This window comes from Oncorhynchus keta, chromosome 23, assembly GCF_023373465.1.
Source record: "Oncorhynchus keta strain PuntledgeMale-10-30-2019 chromosome 23, Oket_V2, whole genome shotgun sequence".
NCBI lineage: Eukaryota > Metazoa > Chordata > Actinopteri > Salmoniformes > Salmonidae > Oncorhynchus > Oncorhynchus keta.
In genome coordinates this window covers 28,389,456-28,412,703 of record NC_068443.1, presented here as the reverse complement: position 1 = coordinate 28,412,703, position 23,248 = coordinate 28,389,456, and the positions used below count along the sequence as shown (strand labels likewise).

General features: G+C 42.0%; 1 protein-coding gene across 3 annotated transcripts in view; it reads left to right on the top strand.

Moving 5' to 3' along the window:
* The window catches only part of LOC118402540 (tenascin-R-like), a 130,191-nt gene that overhangs the window by 84,905 nt on the left and 22,038 nt on the right, over positions 1-23,248 (top strand). For 2 of the 3 annotated variants that reach the window (XM_052476980.1, XM_052476978.1), the window contains 10 exons: positions 1,592-1,855; positions 3,054-3,169; positions 5,697-5,847; positions 9,126-9,395; positions 9,841-10,044; positions 11,206-11,295; positions 11,617-11,880; positions 13,940-14,206; positions 20,584-20,703; positions 21,309-21,452. In XM_052476980.1, coding sequence (XP_052332940.1) covers positions 1,592-1,855; positions 3,054-3,169; positions 5,697-5,847; positions 9,126-9,395; positions 9,841-10,044; positions 11,206-11,295; positions 11,617-11,880; positions 13,940-14,206; positions 20,584-20,703; positions 21,309-21,452 — 1,890 coding nt within the window. The remainder of the gene's footprint in view (positions 1-1,591; positions 1,856-3,053; positions 3,170-5,696; positions 5,848-9,125; positions 9,396-9,840; positions 10,045-11,205; positions 11,296-11,616; positions 11,881-13,939; positions 14,207-20,583; positions 20,704-21,308; positions 21,453-23,248) is intronic. The other variant, XM_052476979.1, reaches the window with a different exon arrangement.

The following is a 23,248-nucleotide window of genomic DNA, read 5'->3' as shown; positions in this document are numbered from 1 at the left end:
ACCCATGCCTACATGTACAAATTACCTCGACTAACCTGTACCCCCGCACATTGACTCGGTACAGCTACCCCCTGTATATAGCCTTGTTATTGTTATTTTATTGTGTTACTTTAAAAAAAAAACTTTATTTATAATATACATATATATTTTCTTAACTCTATTTCTTGAACTGCATTGTTGGTTAAGGGCTTGTAAGTAAGCATTTTCCGAAGCATTTCGGTAAGGTCTACCTACACCTGTTGTATTCGGTGTGACAAATACAATTTTATTTGATTTAAATCTGTAGAAACTATGAGAATGAAAAGGTTCAGAACTTTTGTGAAACATTACAGCACACTTGAAAAATATATGGCATTTAGTAATCACTTGATGGTTTTCAGAGCAAGATGGAAAGGGCTGAGTGTAGCTGAAGGGTGGGACTAAAAAGAAGGAAAAATATAAGTATATATGTATTGTATGTATACGCTGGAAGTAGAAGCCTTGTCCATTAGTTTACTCCAATTAATCGAGGGGTAGTAGGGTTAGGAAAATATATACATACAGATATATATGTATATGGGCGAATGGAAATTACATTCATAGAACCCACAATCTGTCGGCAAAATTAAAGCTGATCTACCCCCTAAAAAAATGTCAAATACAATAGTAAGACTGCATCTCAAATGGCATCCGATTCCCTTTATAGTGCACTACTTTTAACCAGAGCTCTATGGGACATCAAAAAGAAGTGCATTACAATTGACAATAAGGTGCCATTTGGAATGTACCCAAAGCTCTTCAGAAGAAACGTTGCTCTAAGCATCTAAGCATTGGCTTCACATGGAGACTCTCTTCATTCTGTTAGAAAGCTTAGTTAAAGTGCTCACTCCCTATACCCCATATCAATCACCGTACTACTGGTTCACTTTTTTGTATCTTACTTAAGACTGAATCTCGTCCATGCGATAAATCTTCCTAAGTGATGCCGCAGGACTTCTCCTCCTCACTCCAGGGTCAGTCTCGAGGAGGCAGGCTTGGCTCCATCTGTCGTGTGCAAGTAACTCAAACTCTTCCTCGAGTCCCTCAACGGCTCCCCTAGGAGGGTTTAATGCTCCACCACCACCACTGAGCCCAATCTACAGAGGAAAGTCCCACACCAATAGCTGCCTTCAGGACAAGATCTGTTACTCACTCTCTCTGATTGAGCTGTAAACTTATACACTCCTGTTTATGCAGGGCTTCATTTGCATTCTACACTCAAACCCTCTCAGGCTTATGGCATGGCTCTGTCCCAGTTGCCCCCAAGAATATCAATCCCTTCCACGAATCCACTCTCATATGCAAGCTTAGTTGTGGTAGTGGCACCACTTGGCTATTGTAAGTTAAAATGTTTCCTCTGCATTTTGGGTCACTTTGGGTGATTTCAACACACATTTGGAAGTCAAGTGCACATCAGAATGTGTTATTTATACAGCACATGTGGGTCAAGTGGGACCTAAGCGAAAATAAGTAAGTCAGTCTTCACCTGCTACAGTAGGTGCAATATAATGCATGGAAGTTCAGGTTTGCAAGGTTTTGATTTCATACTATGCACACAACATTTCATCTACAGTGGCTCCGGATCTGAATCTGCGTGTGCGGGGAGTGACAGAGCGTACCATTGACCTGGAGTGGGAGGGGTCGGTGTTGATGACAGACTACCTAGTCACCTACGTGGCCACCAGCCCAGGTGGGGTCCAGCTGGAGATCAGGGTCCCTGGGAACACCACCACCTGCAGTATTCCAGACCTGGAGCCTGGCATCGAGTACAACATCAACGTCTACGCTGTGCTCAACAACATCATCAGTGTTCCTGCCAATGCTCAGGTGTCAACCTGTGAGTACAACAGGCAGCCATTTTCTTTTTCTATTTTATTTGGGACCTCTGCTTAAGTCCTCCACAAAGTCCAATTTTTTCTGCTTAGGTTTCCTTTCAGGTGTCAACCTGAGTACTACAACATACAGACATCCACAACTTATCACACTTCTTCTTTTACAGGAAAGTGGTCTTAGAAGGTTTATTGTACCATCACAGACCGGGGAGGGATTTTTGATTTCAGTTGATTTATTAGGATCCCCATTAGCTAACGCCAAGGTCAGAACACTTGAAACTTTTCACACGCAAAAGTGATTGTACTATGGACGCTATGGGAAAAAAATGCAACTTGGCAGAATTGAAACATGTCACGTAAATTTTACCTACAAACAAAACAACCATTGTTATACTGTATACACTAGGCACCTTGTCCTCACCATTGAAATCTGGGCACTTAGATTTTCCACAACAACAACGCAAAAACTCACACATACTTTCACAGACAAGTTTTGAAAAAAGTCCTGTAAGGAGGAGGCCCATCTTTGCCAACAGGATGTGATAAGACTCTTGCCACCTGCTGGGTATAAATGCCAGATTGGCAAATTGCCGCAGGCTCTCAGTTTCCAGTCAATATTTCTCAGACATATGCAGAACTCTCACTCAGGCCCAGAATAGAACATGTTTACACAGTAAACATTCAATTATCTGTCACGGACTGATGGGGCCTTTGCTAAAAAATTACAACTCTCATCAGCAGGCAACACTCCTGGTTCTGATATTATCACTAATTTTGAAATGATCAAGTAAATAGAGACAGGAGTATGTTCATGCAATTAAGTTTTTTTTCTCTCTCTCCCTATAATATAATTATTAAGCTTTGAATCGTTCATTTTTTGCTAAGTTATTTCATGTTTCATATGACTGATCTGGACATGTTGTGTTTTCATTACGTGTTTATACCTCAAAGATGACCAAATGAAGAAACATTTTATATAGGGACCATGTAAACAATTACTGTATTAATTAAACAGTTTGTTCAAAAGTAATGGATGTGCACCTGCTGCCTGGCCTGTTGTAGTCCACTAAGAAAGAAACTTTAGCCACAGAGTGAGGTCCTCTTCCCCCTGCCCCTACGCATGGAAATCTCTGTAGTAAAAAGGGAGATTTATTGAGCATACAGAAGATGGAGGCCTATAATACAGCTCTCCTTGCCTCAAAGATCTCTCAAATCCAGACGGTTTAGTCTTCAAATCCATCACAGAGACGGCCGTGGAGGTGCAGTGGCAACCGTTCTACTACTCGTTTGATGGCTGGGAAATAAGCTTCATTCCAAAGGTAAGGTTTCACCAACAGAGAGGAGAAATATTTATTCAATACTGGCCACATCGCTAAACATTTGAATGAATGAATGTTGTTGAATGTTGTTATTTAGCCATCATTGTATATAGACTTGTTTATACTTTATTATTGACTGTATGTTTGTTTTACTCCATGTGTAACTCTGTGTCGTTGTATCTGTCGAACTGCTTTGCTTTATCTTGGCCAGGTCGCAATTGTAAATGAGAACTTGTTCTCAACTTGCCTACCTGGTTAAATAAAGGTGAAATAAAAATAAAATAAAAAGTTACAGGGTAGACATATTGTTACATACATTTGTTACATTTAACAGATGTCCTTATACAGAGTGACTTACAGGAACAATTGGCTACCTGCCACCCTATCTCTAGGATCCCCGACCATGCAGATAATCTTTCTGCCTTGGGATTGGTGGAAAACTGGTTTGAATTTGAACAAAACAGAAGTTTGTATAAAACATTAATCAAAACCATAGAAATGTTGACATCAACCTTACCTACGGTATTTCTGAAAGAAAAATGTATTCAAGAACAGCTTCCCCATAGAGATGAAAGAATTCAGGTTTGGCGATGTTCTGGGAAGAGCAGTGTGGCACTGTACACAGCAGTATGCTGAACAGCAACAACACACCACACAGAACAATAAAACCTGTCATTTTCAACTCAGTCTGCTTACATCTCAGGATAAAATAGCAACATTATATTACTATATTTTTTTACTACAACATTATATTGCAACATTATATTATAATTTTTGATATGATCCATGGTTACATTTTTACTCTTGGATGGTAGAAATAGTGGAACATTTGGGGAGGGGATTGATTTTTTTACCCTTCAACTTAAAGTCCCAAATTAGATGATGGATTGCCCAAGGCTTATTGACGATTAGGTGGATCAGCAAGCAGGAGACATTTTAAAACCCATAGCCATATTAGCCACAGGTTCAAAGTTAGGAGAGCTTTCCCTTTAATTCCCTCTATAAACACCAGGTACTCTTATCCTCAGTCCCTCTCTCTATAATTGACTTTCTCCTTTAGGTGTTCCCAGCTAGGAGGATAGAAGTTTGGCTGGGCTCAAGGACTTAAAGCTGGGGCTTTTAGATGAAAAGCATAAATGCCATGGAAACAAACTCGGGAAAGCTCTTTTAGAGGTGACAGACTATGAATACAAAGCGACATGGGAGTGTTTTGGGTCACAGTGCACTTTAATCTACATCATTGGGTGTGAGGCTGCCTACTACAGTAGACTCTGCAAGCTAGCTCCTTCTCCATAAGGGGTCTGAGTTCAGACTCAACGTCGTCACTTAGAAATCACATTAGAAGTCAGAGTCTCAACCCCTCTGGATTTAATCCAAAAGAAAAGATTAACAATAACGTAATGGATGTGAGCATAAAAGTGGCGGCTGGGGACAAACAAGAGTTCACAGCGCCAAAAGCACAAAGAGATGAGAGCTCGCCCACTGAGTCACCCCACACCAACAGCCGTTATCTGAGACGAAGTGACCCTGGAATGAATATATTCACTGTTTTTTTTACCCAATATTATTATACCAATGCTTTATTTTTTATTTTTTATTTAACTAGGCAAGTCAGTTAAGAACAAATTCTTATTTTCAATGACGGCCTAGGAACAGTGGGTTAACTTCCTGTTCAGGGGCAGAACAACAGATTCGTACCTTGTCAGCTCGGGGATTTGAACTTGCAACCTTCCGGTTACTAGTCCAATGCTCTAACCAGCAGATAGCCTAGCTGTTCAACCGTTGGGCCAGTAACCGGAAAATCAACACAGTACACTGCACCTATCTTTCATCATCCTGTCAATCAAACATTGTGCACATCACCCTTTTTACTAAGTCATTTACCACAGAACTCTTAACAAGACCTGGAGATTAACCACCAAAAGAACAACCAACGCAAGCAGAATTTATCATAAAGCCAATCCCAATATCATATTTATAGATGCCATAACTTGGTGCCCGTCAGAGCAGTAAGGGTTGAGTTTTATTCAGATCCTTATTCAGATCCTTCCTCTGCATAAACATCTGTCTGGGGGAGTAGCTCACATGGAACCATGCATCACTCCTCCATCAACAGCAGGTGGGATTGTTAACCTGTGTATGTATGAGAGGACCAGGGCCAGATTACCGAACAGGCACGCAGGGCACCTTTTTGGGGGGAGGTTGGGTCTCCCCCTGGAGAATGGGGGCTCTCAGATAGCATATGATAGAAAAATGTGTAGAACTGCAGTAAATTGTATTTAAAACTGTCAGTGCCCCAAATGCAGTAGTCTGTCCCAGGAGAGGAGCCGAAGTGAAGCCAGAAAGTGTGTCCCAAATTGCACCCTGTTCCCTTTATAGTGCAGACATTTTTACCAGATCCTTATTGACCCTGGTCAAAAGTAGTGGATTATATAGGGAATAGGGTTCCATTTGGAAACCATACTGTATATAACAAGAGGAGCCCAAGTGAAGCCAGAGGGTTCTGCCTGTCTGTGTTCTTTGACAGGACAATGATGGAGGGATGACAGCCCAGCTGCCCAGCACCATTACTTCATTCCACCAGACAGGCCTGAGACCAGGGGAGGAGTACACCGTCAACCTGGTAGCTCTCAGGGACCAGGGCCGCAGCCAGCCCGTATCCGCCATCGTCACCACGTGTATGTACGGTTTCGTCGGTGATCCCATAAACCTCACAAAGCCATCATTATCAAACTTCTATCTATCTACTATTATACATAAACATTTGGTTGTAGAAATATCCTTACTTGTGGGTGTTCGAGTGCGTAGACCTGTGGACGTCTCAATGTATGGCATCCATTTTAGGAAGTCCCATAGGCTAAACCCTGTGACACTGAAAATGAGTCTCTTTGCCTCTCATATGTTGTCTCTATATGTTCCGGTATCCCCACCCCATACCCTGTTCTCACCATGTGACAGTCTTTAGGCTAATCTGTGTAGCTCAGACAAAGACCACTCAAGATGGGGGGAACTCACACATACAAATCTCACACACACCACATGCATCACACAGCTGAGACTAACTGAACATGTCACCTTGACGAATGGCTTGGTCTGCCAGCAATTATGCACTCAATGTAAACTTCCCCCAGGAATTCCTCAGAGTGACAGTTCCAGACAGTAGGAGTAGATTCAATTGAATGTTTCCATAACAATTCAAGTTACGTGTCTGCAGTGAAAACACCATTCATTTTCCAACCCTGGCCCACTGTCAGTTGTAATTAAGTAGGCCGTACATAATTCATGAGCATTCATACATTTTTCAACATATCCACCCGCAGATACCTTATTGGATAAATAAAGACACATTTGAAGTGACTCAATTATTTCTGGGTGTAAAGATTTAGCCATCCTTCTTCGAGGAAAGACAAACAATGAAACAATATCAAACTTCTGGTGAGGGAATGAGGGAATTCATTCTTGGCCAAGAATCTTGAAACCCCTTTTGCAATCTTCAAGGAAACATCATACGCTCTTTTCTGTCAGGTTTGCTGCAGGAAGAGTTTCGAAGGTCAGGTACAGTAGGTGTTCCAGGTGTTAATGTTTGGGTCAGAAGCATGCGAGAGGTGTAGCTTTGTTACAAGGTCTGTTGAAGCAGCAGATGTTCCCCTGCTGCAGCCTCAGTGAAAAACAAGTTAATTCTATGGGAAGCCAATTAGCACACTCTGAGAGACATGTGACTAATCACCACTCTGACATTGTTCCCTCCCAGAATGACACTGCTATGAAATAAGTGTTCTGTTCAGTAGATCTACACTGCAGCAAATGTTCCTCCCACCTCCAATAATGTTTGTTTTTTTAATGCTCATATAGCCAACAGCATAATGTGTTTTTTCCCCCAGTTTTTCCCCTAATCTAATTATTGTTGGATCCACACAATTGACATGGGGACAATTTGATTATTGGGTGTATTTTCAGTACCTATTTCTATAACGCCCCAAGTCTCTTGTGTTGTTTTACATGGTCAGCAATTAATTAACTGCATTCACTGCCAACAGCTTCATTTTACCTTTCTAAATGTGATTCAAATTTCAGAAAGGCACACACATGGTATATCTGGTATATCTTCTTGCAGGTGCATAGGAACAAAGCGATAATTTCAAAGAAAAGTGAAACCTGCACACTGCTCTTCCTAGTATCACTTTCTTTTAAGCTTACGTTTCTAAATGTGCAAATCCGTGTTTTTGTATCAATTCTGGTGCTGTTTGGTACACAACTAGACATGACTTCCTCATGTCGTGTTAGTGTGAATTGTACATACAGTACCAATCAAAAGTTTGAACACACCTACTCATTCAAGGGTTTTCTTTATTTTAACTATTTTCTACCTTGTAGAAAAATAGTGAAAACATCAAAACTATGAAGTAACACATATTGAATTATGTAGTAAACCAAAACGTGTTTTCAAATCAAAATATATTTAATATTTGACATTCTTCAAAGTAGCCACCCTTTGCCTTAATGACAGCTTTGCACACTCTTGGCATTCTCTCAACAAGCTTCACCTGGAATGCTTTTCCAACAGTCTTGAAGGAGTTCCCACATATGCTGAGCATTTGTTGTCTGCTTTTCCTTCACTCTGCAGTCCAACTCATCCCAAACCATCTCAATTGGGTTGAGATCAGGTGATTGCGGAGGCCAAGTCATCTGATGGAGACCTTCATCACTCTCCTTCCTGGTCAAATAGCCTTTACACAGCCTGGAGGTGTGTTGGGTTATTGTCATGTTGAAAAACAAATGATAGTCCCACTAAGTGCAAACCAGATGGGATGGTGTATCGCTGCAGAATGCTGTGGTAGACACGCTGGTTAAGTGTGCCTTGAATTCTAAATAAATCACAGACAGTACCACCAGCAAGCACCCCCATACCATCACACCTCCTCCTCCATGCTTCACGGTGGGAACCACACATGCAGAAATCCTCCGTTCACCTACTCTGCGTCTCACAAAGACAGCGGTTGGAACCAAAAATCTAAAATTTGGACTCATCAGACCAAGGACAGATTTCCACCGGTCTAATGTCCATTGATCGTGTTTCTTGGCCCAAGCAATTCTCTTATTCTTATTGGTGTCCTTTAGTAGTGATTTCTTTGCAGCAATTCGACCATGAAGGCCTGATTCACACAGTCTCCTTTGAACAGTTGATGTTGAGATGTGTCTGTTACTTGAACTCCGTAAAGCATTTATTTGTGCTTCAATTTCTGAGACTGGTAATTCTAATGAACTTATCCTCTGCAGCAGAGGTAACTCTGGGTCTTCCTTTCCTGTGATGGTCCTCATGAGAGACAGTTTCATCATAGCACTTGATGGTTTTTGCGACTGCACTTGAAGAAACTTTAAAAGTTCTTGACATTTTCCGAATTGACTGATCTTCATGTCTTAATGTAATGATGGACTGTCGTTTCTCTTTTCTTATTTGAGCTATTGTTGCCGTAATATGGACCCAGTCTTTTACCAAATAGTGCTATCTTCTGTATACCACCCCTACCTTGTCATGACACAACTGATTGGCTCAAACGCATTAAGAAGGAAAGAGAAATCACAAATTAACTTTTAACAAGGCATACCTGTTAATTGAAATGCATTCCAGGTGATTAACTCATGAAGCTGGTTGAGAGAATGCCAAGAGTGTGCAATGCTGTCATCAAGGCAAATGGTGGCTACTTTGAAGAATCCCAAATATAAAATATATTTTGATTTGTTTAATACTTTTTGTTTTTCTACATTATTCCATGTGTTAATCCGAAGTGTTCATGTCTCCACTATTATTATACAATGTAGAAAATAGTAAAAATAAAGAAAAACCCTGAAATGAATAGGTGTCCAAACTTCTGACTGGTACTGGTATGCTAACTACCCATATGGATCTCTAGATCATGAACCCTGTCTCCATATTTATCTATGCTATCCCTTACAGTGATTGATGGGCCGACTCAGCTGATAGTGCGTGACGTCTCGGACACGGTGGCCTTCGTGGAGTGGACCAATCCCAAGGCTAAGATGGACCAGATAGTACTGCGTTATGGCCTGGTGGGGGGTGACGGGCCTAAGACCACCTTCCGTCTGCAGCCCACCCTCAGCCAGTACTCCCTGCAGGTGCTGAGACCAGGCTCGCGTTACGAGGTGTCCATCAGTGGTGTTCGCAAGGGCAATGAGAGTGGAACCATCTCCACAGAATTCAGTACCGGTGAGGACCGCCAAAAACAGCTGGACCATACAACAGCTGCTTCTAGATCATTGTGCATGCCATGTTTGATGGATTAAGTGTATTTCATGTGAACACAAACAGCACTTTATACATAACTCTACATTCTTCAAATATCCTGTACTATTTGTTAAGCTCTTTACATTTTCAGAATGTCTTCCATTACAAATACATTAAAGAATGCCAAACATGTAGGCCTACTGGCATGCTTTTTAAATATGTATTCAGGGCAGAAACAATACCAGTCATAGCCATCTAAATAAGTGTCACTTTGAATGTAATATTTTAAAATCTATTATTATCTATAATTATTTTCTATTTCTATGGTCATATTGTCATGTTTTACTATCTGACTGACTGATGAAACTGCATGTGGAAACCATGTCCAACTTCTGATGATTGGTCTCAGTGGCCCCAACATTGTCAGTTCTGTTGTTCCTCTCAGAGATCGACGCACCCAAGAACCTGCAGGTGCTGTCCAAGGCCTCCACCACCCTGGAGCTGGAATGGGACAACAGCGAGGTGGACGTAGAGGGGTACCAGGTGGTCTACAGCACCCTGGCAGGGGAGCGGTATGATAAGGTCATCGTTCCACGCAACGATGGACCCACCAGCAGAACCACACTCACTGGTGGGGATAACTTTAGTTCATGTTACACCTCTGTTTTTAAGACAAATAATATAATGTGGGGCCTCCGAAGTTGCAGAGTGGTCTAAGGCACTGCATCACAGTGCTGAGGCACGACTACAGCCTCGGGTTCTATCCCAAGCTGTGTCACAACCGGTCATGACCGAGAGCCCCATGGGGCGGCACATAATTGGCCCAGCGTTGTCTGGGTTAGGGGAGGGTTAGTCCGTGGGCCATTTCCTTGGCTCATTGTGCTCTAACGACTCCTTGTGGCGGGCTGGGTGCCTGCAAGCTGACCACGCTTGGGAGTTGGATAGCGTTTCCTTTGACACATTGGTGCAGCTGGCTTCCGGATTAAGCGAGCAGTGTGTTAAGAAGCAACATGGCTTGGCCGGTCATGTTTCGGAGGATGCATGACTCTCAACCTAATATCTCCCGAGTCCTTGGGGAGTTGCAGCGATAAGACAAGATCATAACTACCAATTGGATATTACGAAAAAGGGGTTAAAAATATATATATATATAAGATAACGTTCATGCTTTAGTGTGATATGATAAGGACGTCTGTTGAATAACTGAGCGAGATTCTAATGTCGTGGATTTTTATTTCAATTCTTATCAAAGTACTGATAGGTTTCCAGACATGAGTTTTCAGATGTCTGTCTTATGTAAAGGGAATATCAGAATAAGGGAACGCATTGTCTGTGGGATGACATCTATCAATGCTTTCCTCTCTCCATTTCTGTAACCTTATAAGCTCAATGATGTAATAGCAATTTTTACTTTACTGATTAATTATGCAGTTGAAAAAAGGTTAACACAAATCTTAAGAAAACGTATTGATGAACAGGGTATTTGGCAAGCCCTTCATTTTTAACGCAGTTTTTAATAGGCAGGTCTGTAAGGCTCCATCTGCTTGCTAATCCTTTCTCTTTAATATCATCATACTGTATTGTCCGCCAGGGTATTGCATGGAGAGATTCATTCACATCACCAGCTAATGTTTAATCGTTTTCTATTCACATACTAATTAAAATCAATAGTTGGCTCGGTGTCTTGTGTCTCTCATCGTCCATCTGTCATACTCTCTCTTTCTCCCTCGCTCTCTCTCCCTCTATCTTCCTCCCTTTCTCTCCCTCTCTCTTCCTCCCTCTCTACCCACAGACTTGTTGCCAGGTACAGAGTATGGCATTGGTATTTCGGCCATGCTTGGCACCAACCGGAGTTCTCCTGCCACAATGAACGCCAGAACTGGTAAGTGAGTTAATCGCCTGGCTCATCTGTGCAAATCAGTGATCTGACACAGAAAATCACAACTACCAGTATCAGTAAACAGAAATTCACCACCCTGTTCTCTTTTGTACCCTACGTGTTTTGTTTGTTTGAATTTCATTGAAGCATGAAAAAACAGCGTCAAAATACCATTTACTGTACATGCGTTTATTTATAGGCTATGCAAATGAGTCTAGTTACAGAATGTGTATTTTTGTCTCTTTGTTTTATTAGCTGCACTAAATCAAATTCCTAACAACTTCGGTTGATTACACTTGAACCACTCTTTACTGTGTGTTTCAGGTCTAGATGTCCCCATGGACCTGACTGTGACAGCGTCCACAGACAACACCATCACCCTGCTGTGGGGGGTGGTCCAGGGGCCTATCGACCACTACATGGTCACCTACACCTCCTCATCTGGACTGACCATGGAGGTTACTGTCCCCAAGGACGTGACCACCACCACTCTCGATGACCTGGAGCCAGGCACAGAATACACCATCACTGTAGCTGCCCAGAGAGGCAGGCAGCAGAGCACTGCAGCCACCATCGATGCCTTCACAGGTACAGTAACTGTATTGTACAAGGGCCAAGTAAGTGACATAACTGACGTCACATTCTACTATTATTAAGAGCAGAGCTAGAAGTAGTCTAACCATATAAACAGCGTTTACACCATGAGTTAACAGGTCATAGGTTATATACCCCTTCTATGGATTCTTTTGGTCTCTGGTCCATTTAGCTATTCCATTTAGGACACAGCCTGTACTGTATCTGCACATGTACCAGTTCCAGGAACCTGGAAATATATTGTATTATTAGATTAATAAAATATGTAGTCTATTAATAACTATTTCTTTTCAAATACACTGGTTAAAGGTCAGCTTATTCAGTGAAGCTCCCACATCACTATACCCGAACAGGCAATTATGAGCTGAAGTGTAGCAATGACTGCTGTACTAGAGAATAGGCTTGCTATGCATGCAATGTGGAACTACTGTTGGGAAGGTGAATACAAATCAAGCTATTAGGCAGTGTCAATCTTTGATGCAACAATTCATGTAAATAATTCACAGTTAGCTAACGTGCTCATTACATGTGCTTGCTAATCGCATCACCATCCTTCATCCATTCATCTATCCAGCAGAGAAAATATATTATTTATTGCTTTTTTTCTTTACTCCATTTATCTTTCCTGTCCCTCTTTTCTTCGCACTCCTGTACATCTGTCTACATCAGGCAGCAAGCTGTCTTGGTAGTCTTCATCTTTCCATTGCTTCCTGTCTTGGTAGTCTTCATCTTTCCATTGCTTCCTGTCTTGGTAGTCTTCATCTTTCCATTGCTTCTTGCTTTGACAACACACGCCTTTCAGTGTCTTTTATTGGTGAATCTTTCAAAAACAGCCAAGCCTCGTTGACGGACGTGTTTTCATCCCATCTCTACTGTAAACATTGACATCCTTCTTTCCCTTTGTGTTCGTCATCATTCCATTGTCACTGGTCTCCTACTCTGTGTGTCTGTCATCTTCAGCTCTTCATATCCACGTCTCACTGAGAGGGAGAGAGCCTCCAGAGGGATCTGTCCATTATTGACCAGACATGCCATACACTGACTGACTGACTGTCCCCTGCTTCTTAATCACCAGCCATCCACTGACTGACTGACTGTCCCCTGCTTCTTAATCACCAGCCATCCACTGACTGACTGACTCTCCCCTGCCAAGGCTGCCAATGAACCAGCCAGCCAGCCAGCCATCCACTGACTGACTGACTCTCCCCTGCTATGCCTGCCTCTGAACCAGCCATCCACTGACTGACTGACTCTCCCCTGCTATGCCTGCCTCTGAACCAGCCAGCCATCCACTGACTGACTGACTCTCCCCTGCTATGCCTGCCTCTGAACCAGCCATCCACTGACTGACTGACTCTCCCCTGCTATGCCTGCCTCTGAAACCAGCCATCCACTGACTGACTGACTCTCCCCTGCTATGCCTGCCTCTGAACCAGCCATCCACTGACTGACTGACTCTCCCCTGCTATGCCTGCCTCTGAACCAGCCATTCACTGACTGACTGACTCTCCCCTGCTATGCCTGCCTCTGAACCAGCCATCCACTGACTGACTGACTCTCCCCTGCTATGCCTGCCAGCCTCTGAACCAGCCAGCCACTGACTGACTGACTCTCCCCTGCTATGCCTGCCTCTGAACCAGCCATCACACTGACTGACAGCCAGCCTCTCCCCTGCTATGCCTGCCTCTGAACCAGCCAGCCATCCACTGACTGACTGACTCTCCCCTGCTATGCCTGCCTCTGAACCAGCCATCCACTGACTGACTGACTCTCCCCTGCTATGCCTGCCTCTGAACCAGCCATCCACTGACTGACTGGCTCTCCCCTGCTATGCCTGCCTCTGAACCAGCCATCCACTGACTGACTGACTCTCCCCTGCTATGCCTGCCTCTGAACCAGCCATCCACTGACTGACTGATTGTCCTTTGCCTGCCATCCTCAGAACCCCAGCACCACCAGCCATATTGACAGCAGATGAACAGATCAAATAAATTCAAATGAAATACAGCCCTTTATGACCATGCAGCTGGTGTCTTTGACCTTTGACTTTCAGGCTTCAGCCCTGTCATTGCTCTCTACTTGTCTGACATCACGTGGGACTCGGTGACGGTTGCATGGAGCGCCCCGGCCCCACCCGCAGACCTCTACATCCTCAGCTACAGCTCTGAGGACGGCACTGACACCTCCAAGGTCACCCTGGATGGATCCAAGACCTGGTCCTCTGTGGAGGGTCTCCTGCCCTCCACACAGTACACAGTCAGCCTTATCACCATACAGGGAGAGGTGACGTCTGAAGCTGTCACAGCCACGCTCACCACAGGTAGGCTACTTATTGTATCTCTGCAAGGGAGACTCTTATCTCCCTCACTAACTTCAAGCACCAGCTGTCAGAGCAGCTCACAGTTCATTGCACCTGGACATAGCCCATCTGTAAATAGCCCATCCAACTACCTCATCCCCTTACTTTATTTGTTTATTTATTTTGCTCCTTTGCACCCCAGTATCTCTACTTGCACATTCATCTTCTGCACATCTATCACTCCAGTGTTTAATTGCTATATCGTAATTACCTTGCCACTATGGCCTATTTTATTGCCTTACCTCCCTTATCTTCCCTCATTTGCACACACTGTACATATACTTTTTTTGTACTGTATTATTGACTGTATGTTTGTTTATTCCATGTGTAACTCTGTGTTGTTGTATGTGTCGAACTGCTTTGCTTTATCTTGGCCTGGTCGCAGTTCTAAATGAGAACTTGTTCTCAACTATCCTACCTGGTTAAATAAAGGTGAAATAAAATAAAATAAAAAAAGGGAAATAGGGTTGTATTCATTAGTCACCAAATGGACGAAAACAGAATGAGACAGGGAGAGACTACCTAAACTTGTCCAATGACAAAAAAGTTTTGCTACGGTGTGCCCTATTGCATACAACCCAGAACTATACTGAAGGTTCGCATGGTTCAATATGGTTCATTCAAGGACAACAACAACACTAAACTACTGACTAATGCAAAACTGCTGCAACGTTGTATACATTGATTGACCACACTCACCACAGGGTGCATTGATGTCTGATTTCGGCTGACGGTTTGCTGACACAAGACAGTTGCTAACGAAGGACAGCATTTTCCCATACTTAGAGTTTCCTGTACAAACCTCTCGTACTTAGGATATCAATCAATCAAATCAAATGTATTTATAAAGCCCTTTTTACATCAGACGACACACGTCCCATTGTGCATGCTGTACGTGCTTGGAGTTTGTTGTGGTTTGTTCTGTTTGTCAGCAAGTCGTCTAGCTCCAGAAGAGAACACCACCCAGACACTTTTATGGCATGTCTCTTGCTCATTAAGATTATTACACTCCCAGCTGCACTACTGATGAAACACAGAACCACCTTTCATTTCTTTATTAATGCTTCTGTGTGTAATCCTCTCTTAATTACCCCTGCTTGAACGTGGAGGTGTCGGGAATATTCAGCTGTCGCATCAGCAGGCTGTTACTCACAGTCGCAGCTGCCAAGTAAAAGGAAATGTGTATTGTCTGAGGAGGACCGGACAACTCTATAAACACTATGGAGCCACCTGCACACTGCCGTCTGATTACTGCTCTTGTTATTGCGTTGCTATTTTCAGCTTGTTGTTATCAAGCCACGTTATTATATGCAAATGAACCAAAGGGTTGGTGGGCATGCTGTGGTGCCTGGCTGTCTTTGAAGGTTGACATATTTCTTTATGTTTTCAAGTGGCACTTCTTATGCTAAGTCTGAATAAAGGGATGACAACATGTTTACTGTACCATGTGTTGTAGTGCAACACATAGGATGCATCCAAAATGGTACCCTATTCCCTATTGAGTGCACTACTTTTGACCAAGGCCCATAGAACTCTGTTCAAAAGTAGTGTGCTATATAGGGGATAGGGTGCCATTTGGGACACAGACCTAGGTGAATACAGGTTAGACTTGTACTCTAGAAGCACATCTCATTGCTGCATTCTGTCTTCAGTTTGCCCACATTATGTCACATGAATATTTAGTTTAAATTCAGAGCTATTACAGCAGCCTCCATTGCTGATTGGGAAATAAATAAAATATAGGCATTCGCCGCTGTTTTATACTTGCAAAATTTAAATGAAGCTGAAGCCTAACTTATGAATTGTCCTCAATGTTGGTGAATAATATTGGTTATTGTAATGGAAATGGGAGGGTGGGGGTGTTGGTTTATCAAAAACAATTCTGTGTTCAGTCAACAGTAGAGAACCAATCCCTCTATCCCTCCCTTCCATAATGCATGCCGACCTTATAAGTCTCTTTAATTAAGATTCTATTCACGCACCCGTTCGCACTTGAGCATCAATCTAAGTAACATAATAAAAAAATCCCCATCAAAATCCGTCAGTTTAAGCTAGAGATCTCAGGTTTTTGCCTGGGCCGCTTCTCAATCCACCAAATCTGCATATGTTGGCCGAGCTACTGCAGTGTTTGTCAGACCATGAGACATTGCGTATATCGGTCTTCTCACTAAAATGTCTGTAGCATCCAAATGGAAAGGGGGAGACTCTCAGGAACATGATGATGTTCTCTGTTGTGCTCTACGACCCACACAAGTGTCATGGGACTCGTCTGAAGGTAACACGTACAAACAAATGGAGGTAGTGTTGTGTCAACAAAAATAAGGGGTTAAATGTGTCCGAAAAAAACAAAACATTTCCTGAGCTTTCTTACTGTATACAGTGCCTTGCGAAAGTAATCGGCCCCCTTGAACTTTGCGACCTTTTGCCACATTTCAGGCTTCAAACATAAAGATATAAAACTGTATTCTTTTGTGAAGAATCAACAACAAGTGGGACACAATCATGAAGTGGAACGACATTTATTGGATATTTCAAACTTTTTTAACAAATTAAAAACTGAAAAATTGGGCGTGCAAAATTATTCAGCCCCTTTACTTTCAGTGCAGCAAACTCTCTCCAGAAGTTCAGTGAGGATCTCTGAATGATCCAATGTTGACCTAAATGACTAATGATGATAAATACAATCCACCTGTGTGTAATCAAGCCTCCGTATAAATGCACCTGCACTGTGATAGTCTCAGAGGTCCGTTAAAAGCGCAGAGAGCATCGTGAAGAACAAGGAACACACCAGGCAGGTCCGAGATACTGCTGTGAAGAAGTTTAAAGCCGGATTTGGATACAAAAAGATTTCCCAAGCTTTAAATATCCCAAGGAGCACTGTGCAAGCGATAATATTGAAATGGAAAGAGTATCAGACCACTGCAAATCTACCAAGATCTGGCCGTCCCTCTAAACTTTCAGCTCATACAAGGAGAAGACTAATCATAGATGCAGCCAAGAGGCCCATAATCACTCTGGATGAACTGCAGAGATCTACAGCTGAGGTGGGAGACTCTGTCCATAGGACAACAATCAGTCGTATATTACACAAATCTGGCCTTTATGGTAGAGTGGCAAGAAGAAAGCCATTTCTTAAAGATATCCATAAAAAGTGTTGTTTAAAGTTTGCCACAAGCCACCTGGGAGACACACCAAACATGTGGAAGAAGGTGCTCTGGTCAGATGAAACCAAAATTGAACTTTTTGGCAACAATGCAAAACGTTATGTTTGGCGTAAAAGCAACACCCTGAACACCATCCCCACTGTCAAACATGGTGGTGGCAGCATCATGGTTTGGGCCTGCTTTTCTTCAGCAGGGACAGGGAAGATGGTTAAAATTGATGGGAAGATGGATGGAGCCAAATACAGGACCATTCTGGAAGAAAACCTGATGGAGTCTGCAAAAGACCTGAGACTGGGACGGAGATTTGTCTTCCAACAAGACAATGATCCAAAACATAAAGCAAAATCTACAATGGAATGGTTCAAAAATAAACATATCCAGGTGTTAGAATGGCCAAGTCAAAGTCCAGACCTGAATCCAATCGAGAATCTGTGGAAAGAACTGAAAACTGCTGTTCACAAATGCTCTCCATCCAACCTCACTGAGCTCGAGCTGTTTTGCAAGGAGGAATGGGAAAAAAATCAGTCTTTCGATGTGCAAAACTGATAGAGACATACCCCAAGCGACTTACAGCTGTAATCGCAGCAAAAGGTAGCGCTACAAAGTATTAACTTAAGGGGGCTGAAAAATGTTGCACTTGTTGTTGATTCTTCACAAAAAAATACAGTTTTATATCTTTATGTTTGAAGCCTGAAATGTGGCAAAAGGTCGCAAAGTTCAAGGGGGCCGAATACTTTCGCAAGACACTGTATCTCCTAGATATAGGACATACACTTCAAAACCTTATTCCTTATTATTTATTTTTTGACTGTCTTTTTTTCCATTTATGAATGTGTTATTCAAAGTGTTTCTAAGGGCCATAGTAAGTAAAGGCCAAATTCAATATTTGATCAAAAAAAATTCACTGTAGCACATTCAGAGATTGATTTATAGCCGCTAATCCAAAATAATTCAAATTAAATTAAATGTAAAAAACACTTTCTGTTTGTCATAGATGGATGTAATTAATATGAGATGCAAGGCGAGGTCCTAACGAGTTCGGTAAGCCAAGCTATAACTCTGTGGGATGCTCACAGGGATGGGGGCAGATGTTTTTTATCACAAAACACACAACTATGCATTTTACAGTGATAAGGAAGGTGAAATCTTATAGTCATTTTATAATTTGATTATACTATATTTAGAAAGCATAAAGGTCATTCCAAGCCTACAGTTTTATTGAATCGAAAATACATCATATAACATGTATCATATTTGTACTGTGTACTTGAGCTTGTGTCCTCAAAAGTGACTACACCTAAACAATTTATAACAATGTTTTCCAGAAAGGTGATATATTTCATATTTCTTTGAGTGTGCAACATGACTAGTTATTGTTTATGGCCCTCTCATGATAAATAATTACTTTTGGTGGTTACATAGATTATATTTTCAATTACATTTAGTTACATTTAACTGGTTTGTACCCCCCCCATTCCCCAAAGGCTTAGACTTTTAGAGGTTAACTGTTTGCTCACATGGTCTCTGGTAACCTTTGCTGCCGCAGCAGTAATGGCCCTGGGGACAGAAACAAATCATGAACTAATCCCGTATGGGCAACAGCACTTGATCACAATGCAAATATCCATCACTGTTCTCCTGGCTCTGGCCAGCACAGCATGCTATTTACCTACATATTTTATAATGTACCCAATGTGCAGGATAAACACAGTGCTTCTTACACTATGACAGGAAAATGTGTTGGTTATATCAATAAAGAAGTGTCTGTATATACACTTCATTTAACTTCCACTGCCCTCCAAAATTTGCCAAATTCCTTCTTCAGTTTTCTCCTCAATTCAGCCACCTTGGTTGGAGAGAGAGGTAGTGGCAGTCTTCCCTTGAAACCCTTTCCTTTCATATATGGAAAGCATAGACTTCAAAGTGCTGAAATATATTGAACACACGGAGGTAGCAGCTTCGATAAGAAGGTTAAGTTAAATGTCAAGAGTGTCTTATATGAGTGTATAGTGTGTGGCTTAATAGCCCTTTCCACTCACAGTCCATCTTCCCGAATTCAGGTTGAAAATGACTGATTTTATCATTGATAAGCACCTAGATTGGAAAGCAGTGGCTTTACTGTAACATGCTATACAGGATGTCAGAGCTCAGTTTCTCCACTTCACTTTTGCACATTTGTTGTTGTCTGAGGAGGGAAATGTTGTAAATTGAGAGGAGTCGATGTGTTCTGAAAGATGAGATGTTGAGCATCATAATAAGAACCGCTTTGATGTCATACCACACACACACGACTCCAAATGTGCACTTAACATTTCCATATGACAACTATGTTTGATCCATAGTTGCAAGGATGACATGCGTTATACCCTGTGTTGTCCTGAACAGAATGAGCCTATGTTTGTCATATTGTGATCAAAATTTGCCACAGAAAACATACTTGAATGTGCTCATGACTCCATTCTACGCCCACCAAAATGACAATTTCTTTGTTTGAAGTGCCTTTTGAAAGCCTAACACTGTACAATTGTATTTTAAAATGTAGCTAGCCACGTTGTCAATAGAATAAGCTTTGAAATGATGTACACCTGACCCAGATTGCGATTTAATGGAACGTTTTTGGATTGAGTAAACAACAACAGTAATTGTGTAATGGTGGGGATGCAGGGCTGTGTTCCAAACCAAATCAATTTCAAGTGTGCTTGTTTCAGTTCCTCAATGGCAAAGCTATGAGAGTTAAAAAATATATATTTAAAAAAGTATAGCTGAAAGCTCTTTACTTTAGTCATAAAAGAGCATTGAAATGACTTAGGAACTGTGCACAGTTTGGAGAGGTGTGTGGCCACAGTTAGACCTCTCACTCAAACCCTTGTAATCATTTTTTCGTATCTTGCACCTTGTGCAAGATGTAAATTATCATCATATTATGTTACTTATTGTATCCAGAGTATTTTCAGATTTCGTTACTAAGAAATGCTGTGAAAAGTACAGGAAATGTCAAATGCACATACAGTAAAAGTGTTTGGATTCAGTATTGTGTCAGGTGAACTGTTGTGTCTTCACCTTTGGTCTGATAATTTCACCATAATCTCCAACGTGTTCTCTCAATTAAGAGAGAGTTATTCAATTTGGCCCAATTTCAACAAGTGTAACATGTACTATTATTCTCTGTCGTAGGAATGGACCCACCTAAAGAGATGACTGTGTCATATGTCACTGAAGACTCTGTCATCATATCATGGTTGAGACCTTTTGCCCCCTTTGACTATTACAAGATGTCCTACCAATCAGCAAGAGGTAGGCTAAGACATGTTTTATTTGAAAAGTTACTTAAAGGCCCAATGCAGCCATTTTGATCCTCATATAAAATCATTCTGGGTAATAATGAAATAACTTACTGGATTAGTTTTCCATTCAATGGTCAACATGAAACAAACAACAACAAAAAACATTTCTCAAGCAAAATGTTTGTCAAGACTGTCTGGGAGGGGTCTGTGCGGGGAGGGGAAGGGCGCCAAAGAGGTGCTTTAAACACAGTGTGGACCAATCCACCAGAGCGGAGGGGCTTAATGGGAGGTATATGTAACCTGAAAGGAACTTGCTTTGTTATTGGTCTGTCGCACACCAGGCAAAGCCAAAACTCCATCTGTGCAAAACATGCTGATTAGAAGGTCCTGTGTAGATTGTATTTTCAACCAACAACTATTGGGAAATAAAACGGATCACTTTTTCCACCCCTTTAACAGTGTTAGTTTCCTCAGTTGAAAATGTGACATTTGACTGCACTGGGCCTTTAAATAAAATACCAAACTGTTATTCCATGGTCTCGTGGAGGAAAGATAGCATGACAGCAGCAACAGTGCGAAATGAGATTAAAATACTTTTCATTTCATTTTCCTCAGGGCGAGTGGACAGCATCGTGATTGACAACGACGTGACCAACTACACCCTGTCCAGCCTCCACCCAGCAACAGAGTATGAGATCAACCTGAACGCCGTGAGGGGAAGCCAGGAAAGCAAGTCCATCACCACCAGTGTCTTCACAGGTCAGTATGCACACATTGAGTACACATTGTATTTATGGAATCTTTGTCTCCACATCCTGCACAATTCTACAGAACAACTAATGCAATCCTGTTTTGTTCAATAATTTAGCTTGTATACAAAAATGAAAGCTAGCCTTGTTATTATATGTCTGCGCCTAGGGGTCTGAGATGGGGGGACAAAATGTTCTGGAGTCAGACATTGCCTATTTCAAAGATAAATGGAACGTTCTGTCTTTTCGGTGAATTTTATTCCTAGTACCAACTCTGTGGAGCGCTCACTTCGCCAGCTGCACACTGAGAAATTGTGTTCCAACACAGACATACAGACTGTAGAATAATGTCTGGCTACATGCCTCTCATTGCTGCCGCAGTGAATGTAGTTACTGTTACCCCCTTGACCTTATAATTGGTAGCCTCTCCTCCTATCTGTCTCTGCATTTCCTCTGTCAGTATATCAGCCAGTCAGTCAGTCAGATAGACCTCTCAGCATTGATCTGTGTGAGATGTGAGATATATTTCACTGATAGTGAGCCACCAGAGAGAGGTGTGTAGGCTGCAGCAGCTCCTCTGTGTGTGAAGTGAACTCCACTAACCTGGGCTTAACCAGCTCTCCACTGCATGCATAATCATCCAGCTGATCCTGCAGTGCACCACCGCATACTGATGAGCCAGTTAGACATTTCTGCTCCAAAATCAGCAGGCTCATAACTAGAGAAGAGAGACAGAAGAGAGAGAGAGAGAGACAGAGAGAGATGGATAGAGTGAGAAGTAGAAAGAGCAAAATTAAAGTCTTTCTGCTTGTGCTGCTCTCTACTTTTAAAGCGGAAGAAAGTGCTCTGCATTTGCCAACTCTTCTTATAATGACGCAGGGCCTGTGGTGCTGCTACTGTAATAACGCCAGAGGATAGCCTGGAGAAATAAAATGCCAGAGTGGCATCATTAAATTAATTTAAGGATCGGACCCTTTTTTTTCAATGTTAGCCTAAAATGACATACCCAAATCTAATTTATTTGTATTGTTGTTTTTTACACTTGAATAGAATACAAATGCTTAGTAAATACATATTTGCTGCTACATAAGACCCCAAATACACAGAAAAAAGAAAACTATCTCAATTTTCACAACAAAAAGTTGCTATATGGAGCCAAAAGGGTTCTTTGACTGTTCCCATATAAGAACCCTTTTGGAGAACCTCTTTGAGTTCCAGGTAGAACCCTTTTTGGTTCCATGTAGAACCCTTTCAACAGAGAGTTCTACTTGGAATCCAAAAGAGTTCTACTGGGAACCAAAAAGGCTTATCCTATGGGGACAGCCGCAGGATCCTTTTGCAAAAAAAATCTAGGAGTGTACAGTATCACAGTGTAATTAAAAACTAGAAAAAAAGCACACAATACCATTTCGTAGTTATAGAGTTTACTTTTCTAATAACGTATTGTCAGAGGAACACTAGAATTCTGCTAACGCAGACGCTATGATGAATCTCAGGCCCTGTTGCACAAATTGGTGTGAAGGAGCATTATAGGACAAATGGCAGGGCTCATTAAAACAGGGTCATAGCCCCAAGAATATCATTCCACTGTGGTGTGATTCAGCCAGAGCGAGATAAAACATATTATGGAGAGAGGCGCTCTATCTGACAAATGGGGCGCAGAGGGTTCTCACCTTCTATACGAGAGAGAGATGAGAATTTGATAAAAGTGCCTCGAAATCCAGATTGTCAGATGAGAAGCTCTGCCCCGAACTGGGTCGGCGCCCCACTTGCAGGCCAGAAGCACGAACACAGTCAACTTGTTAA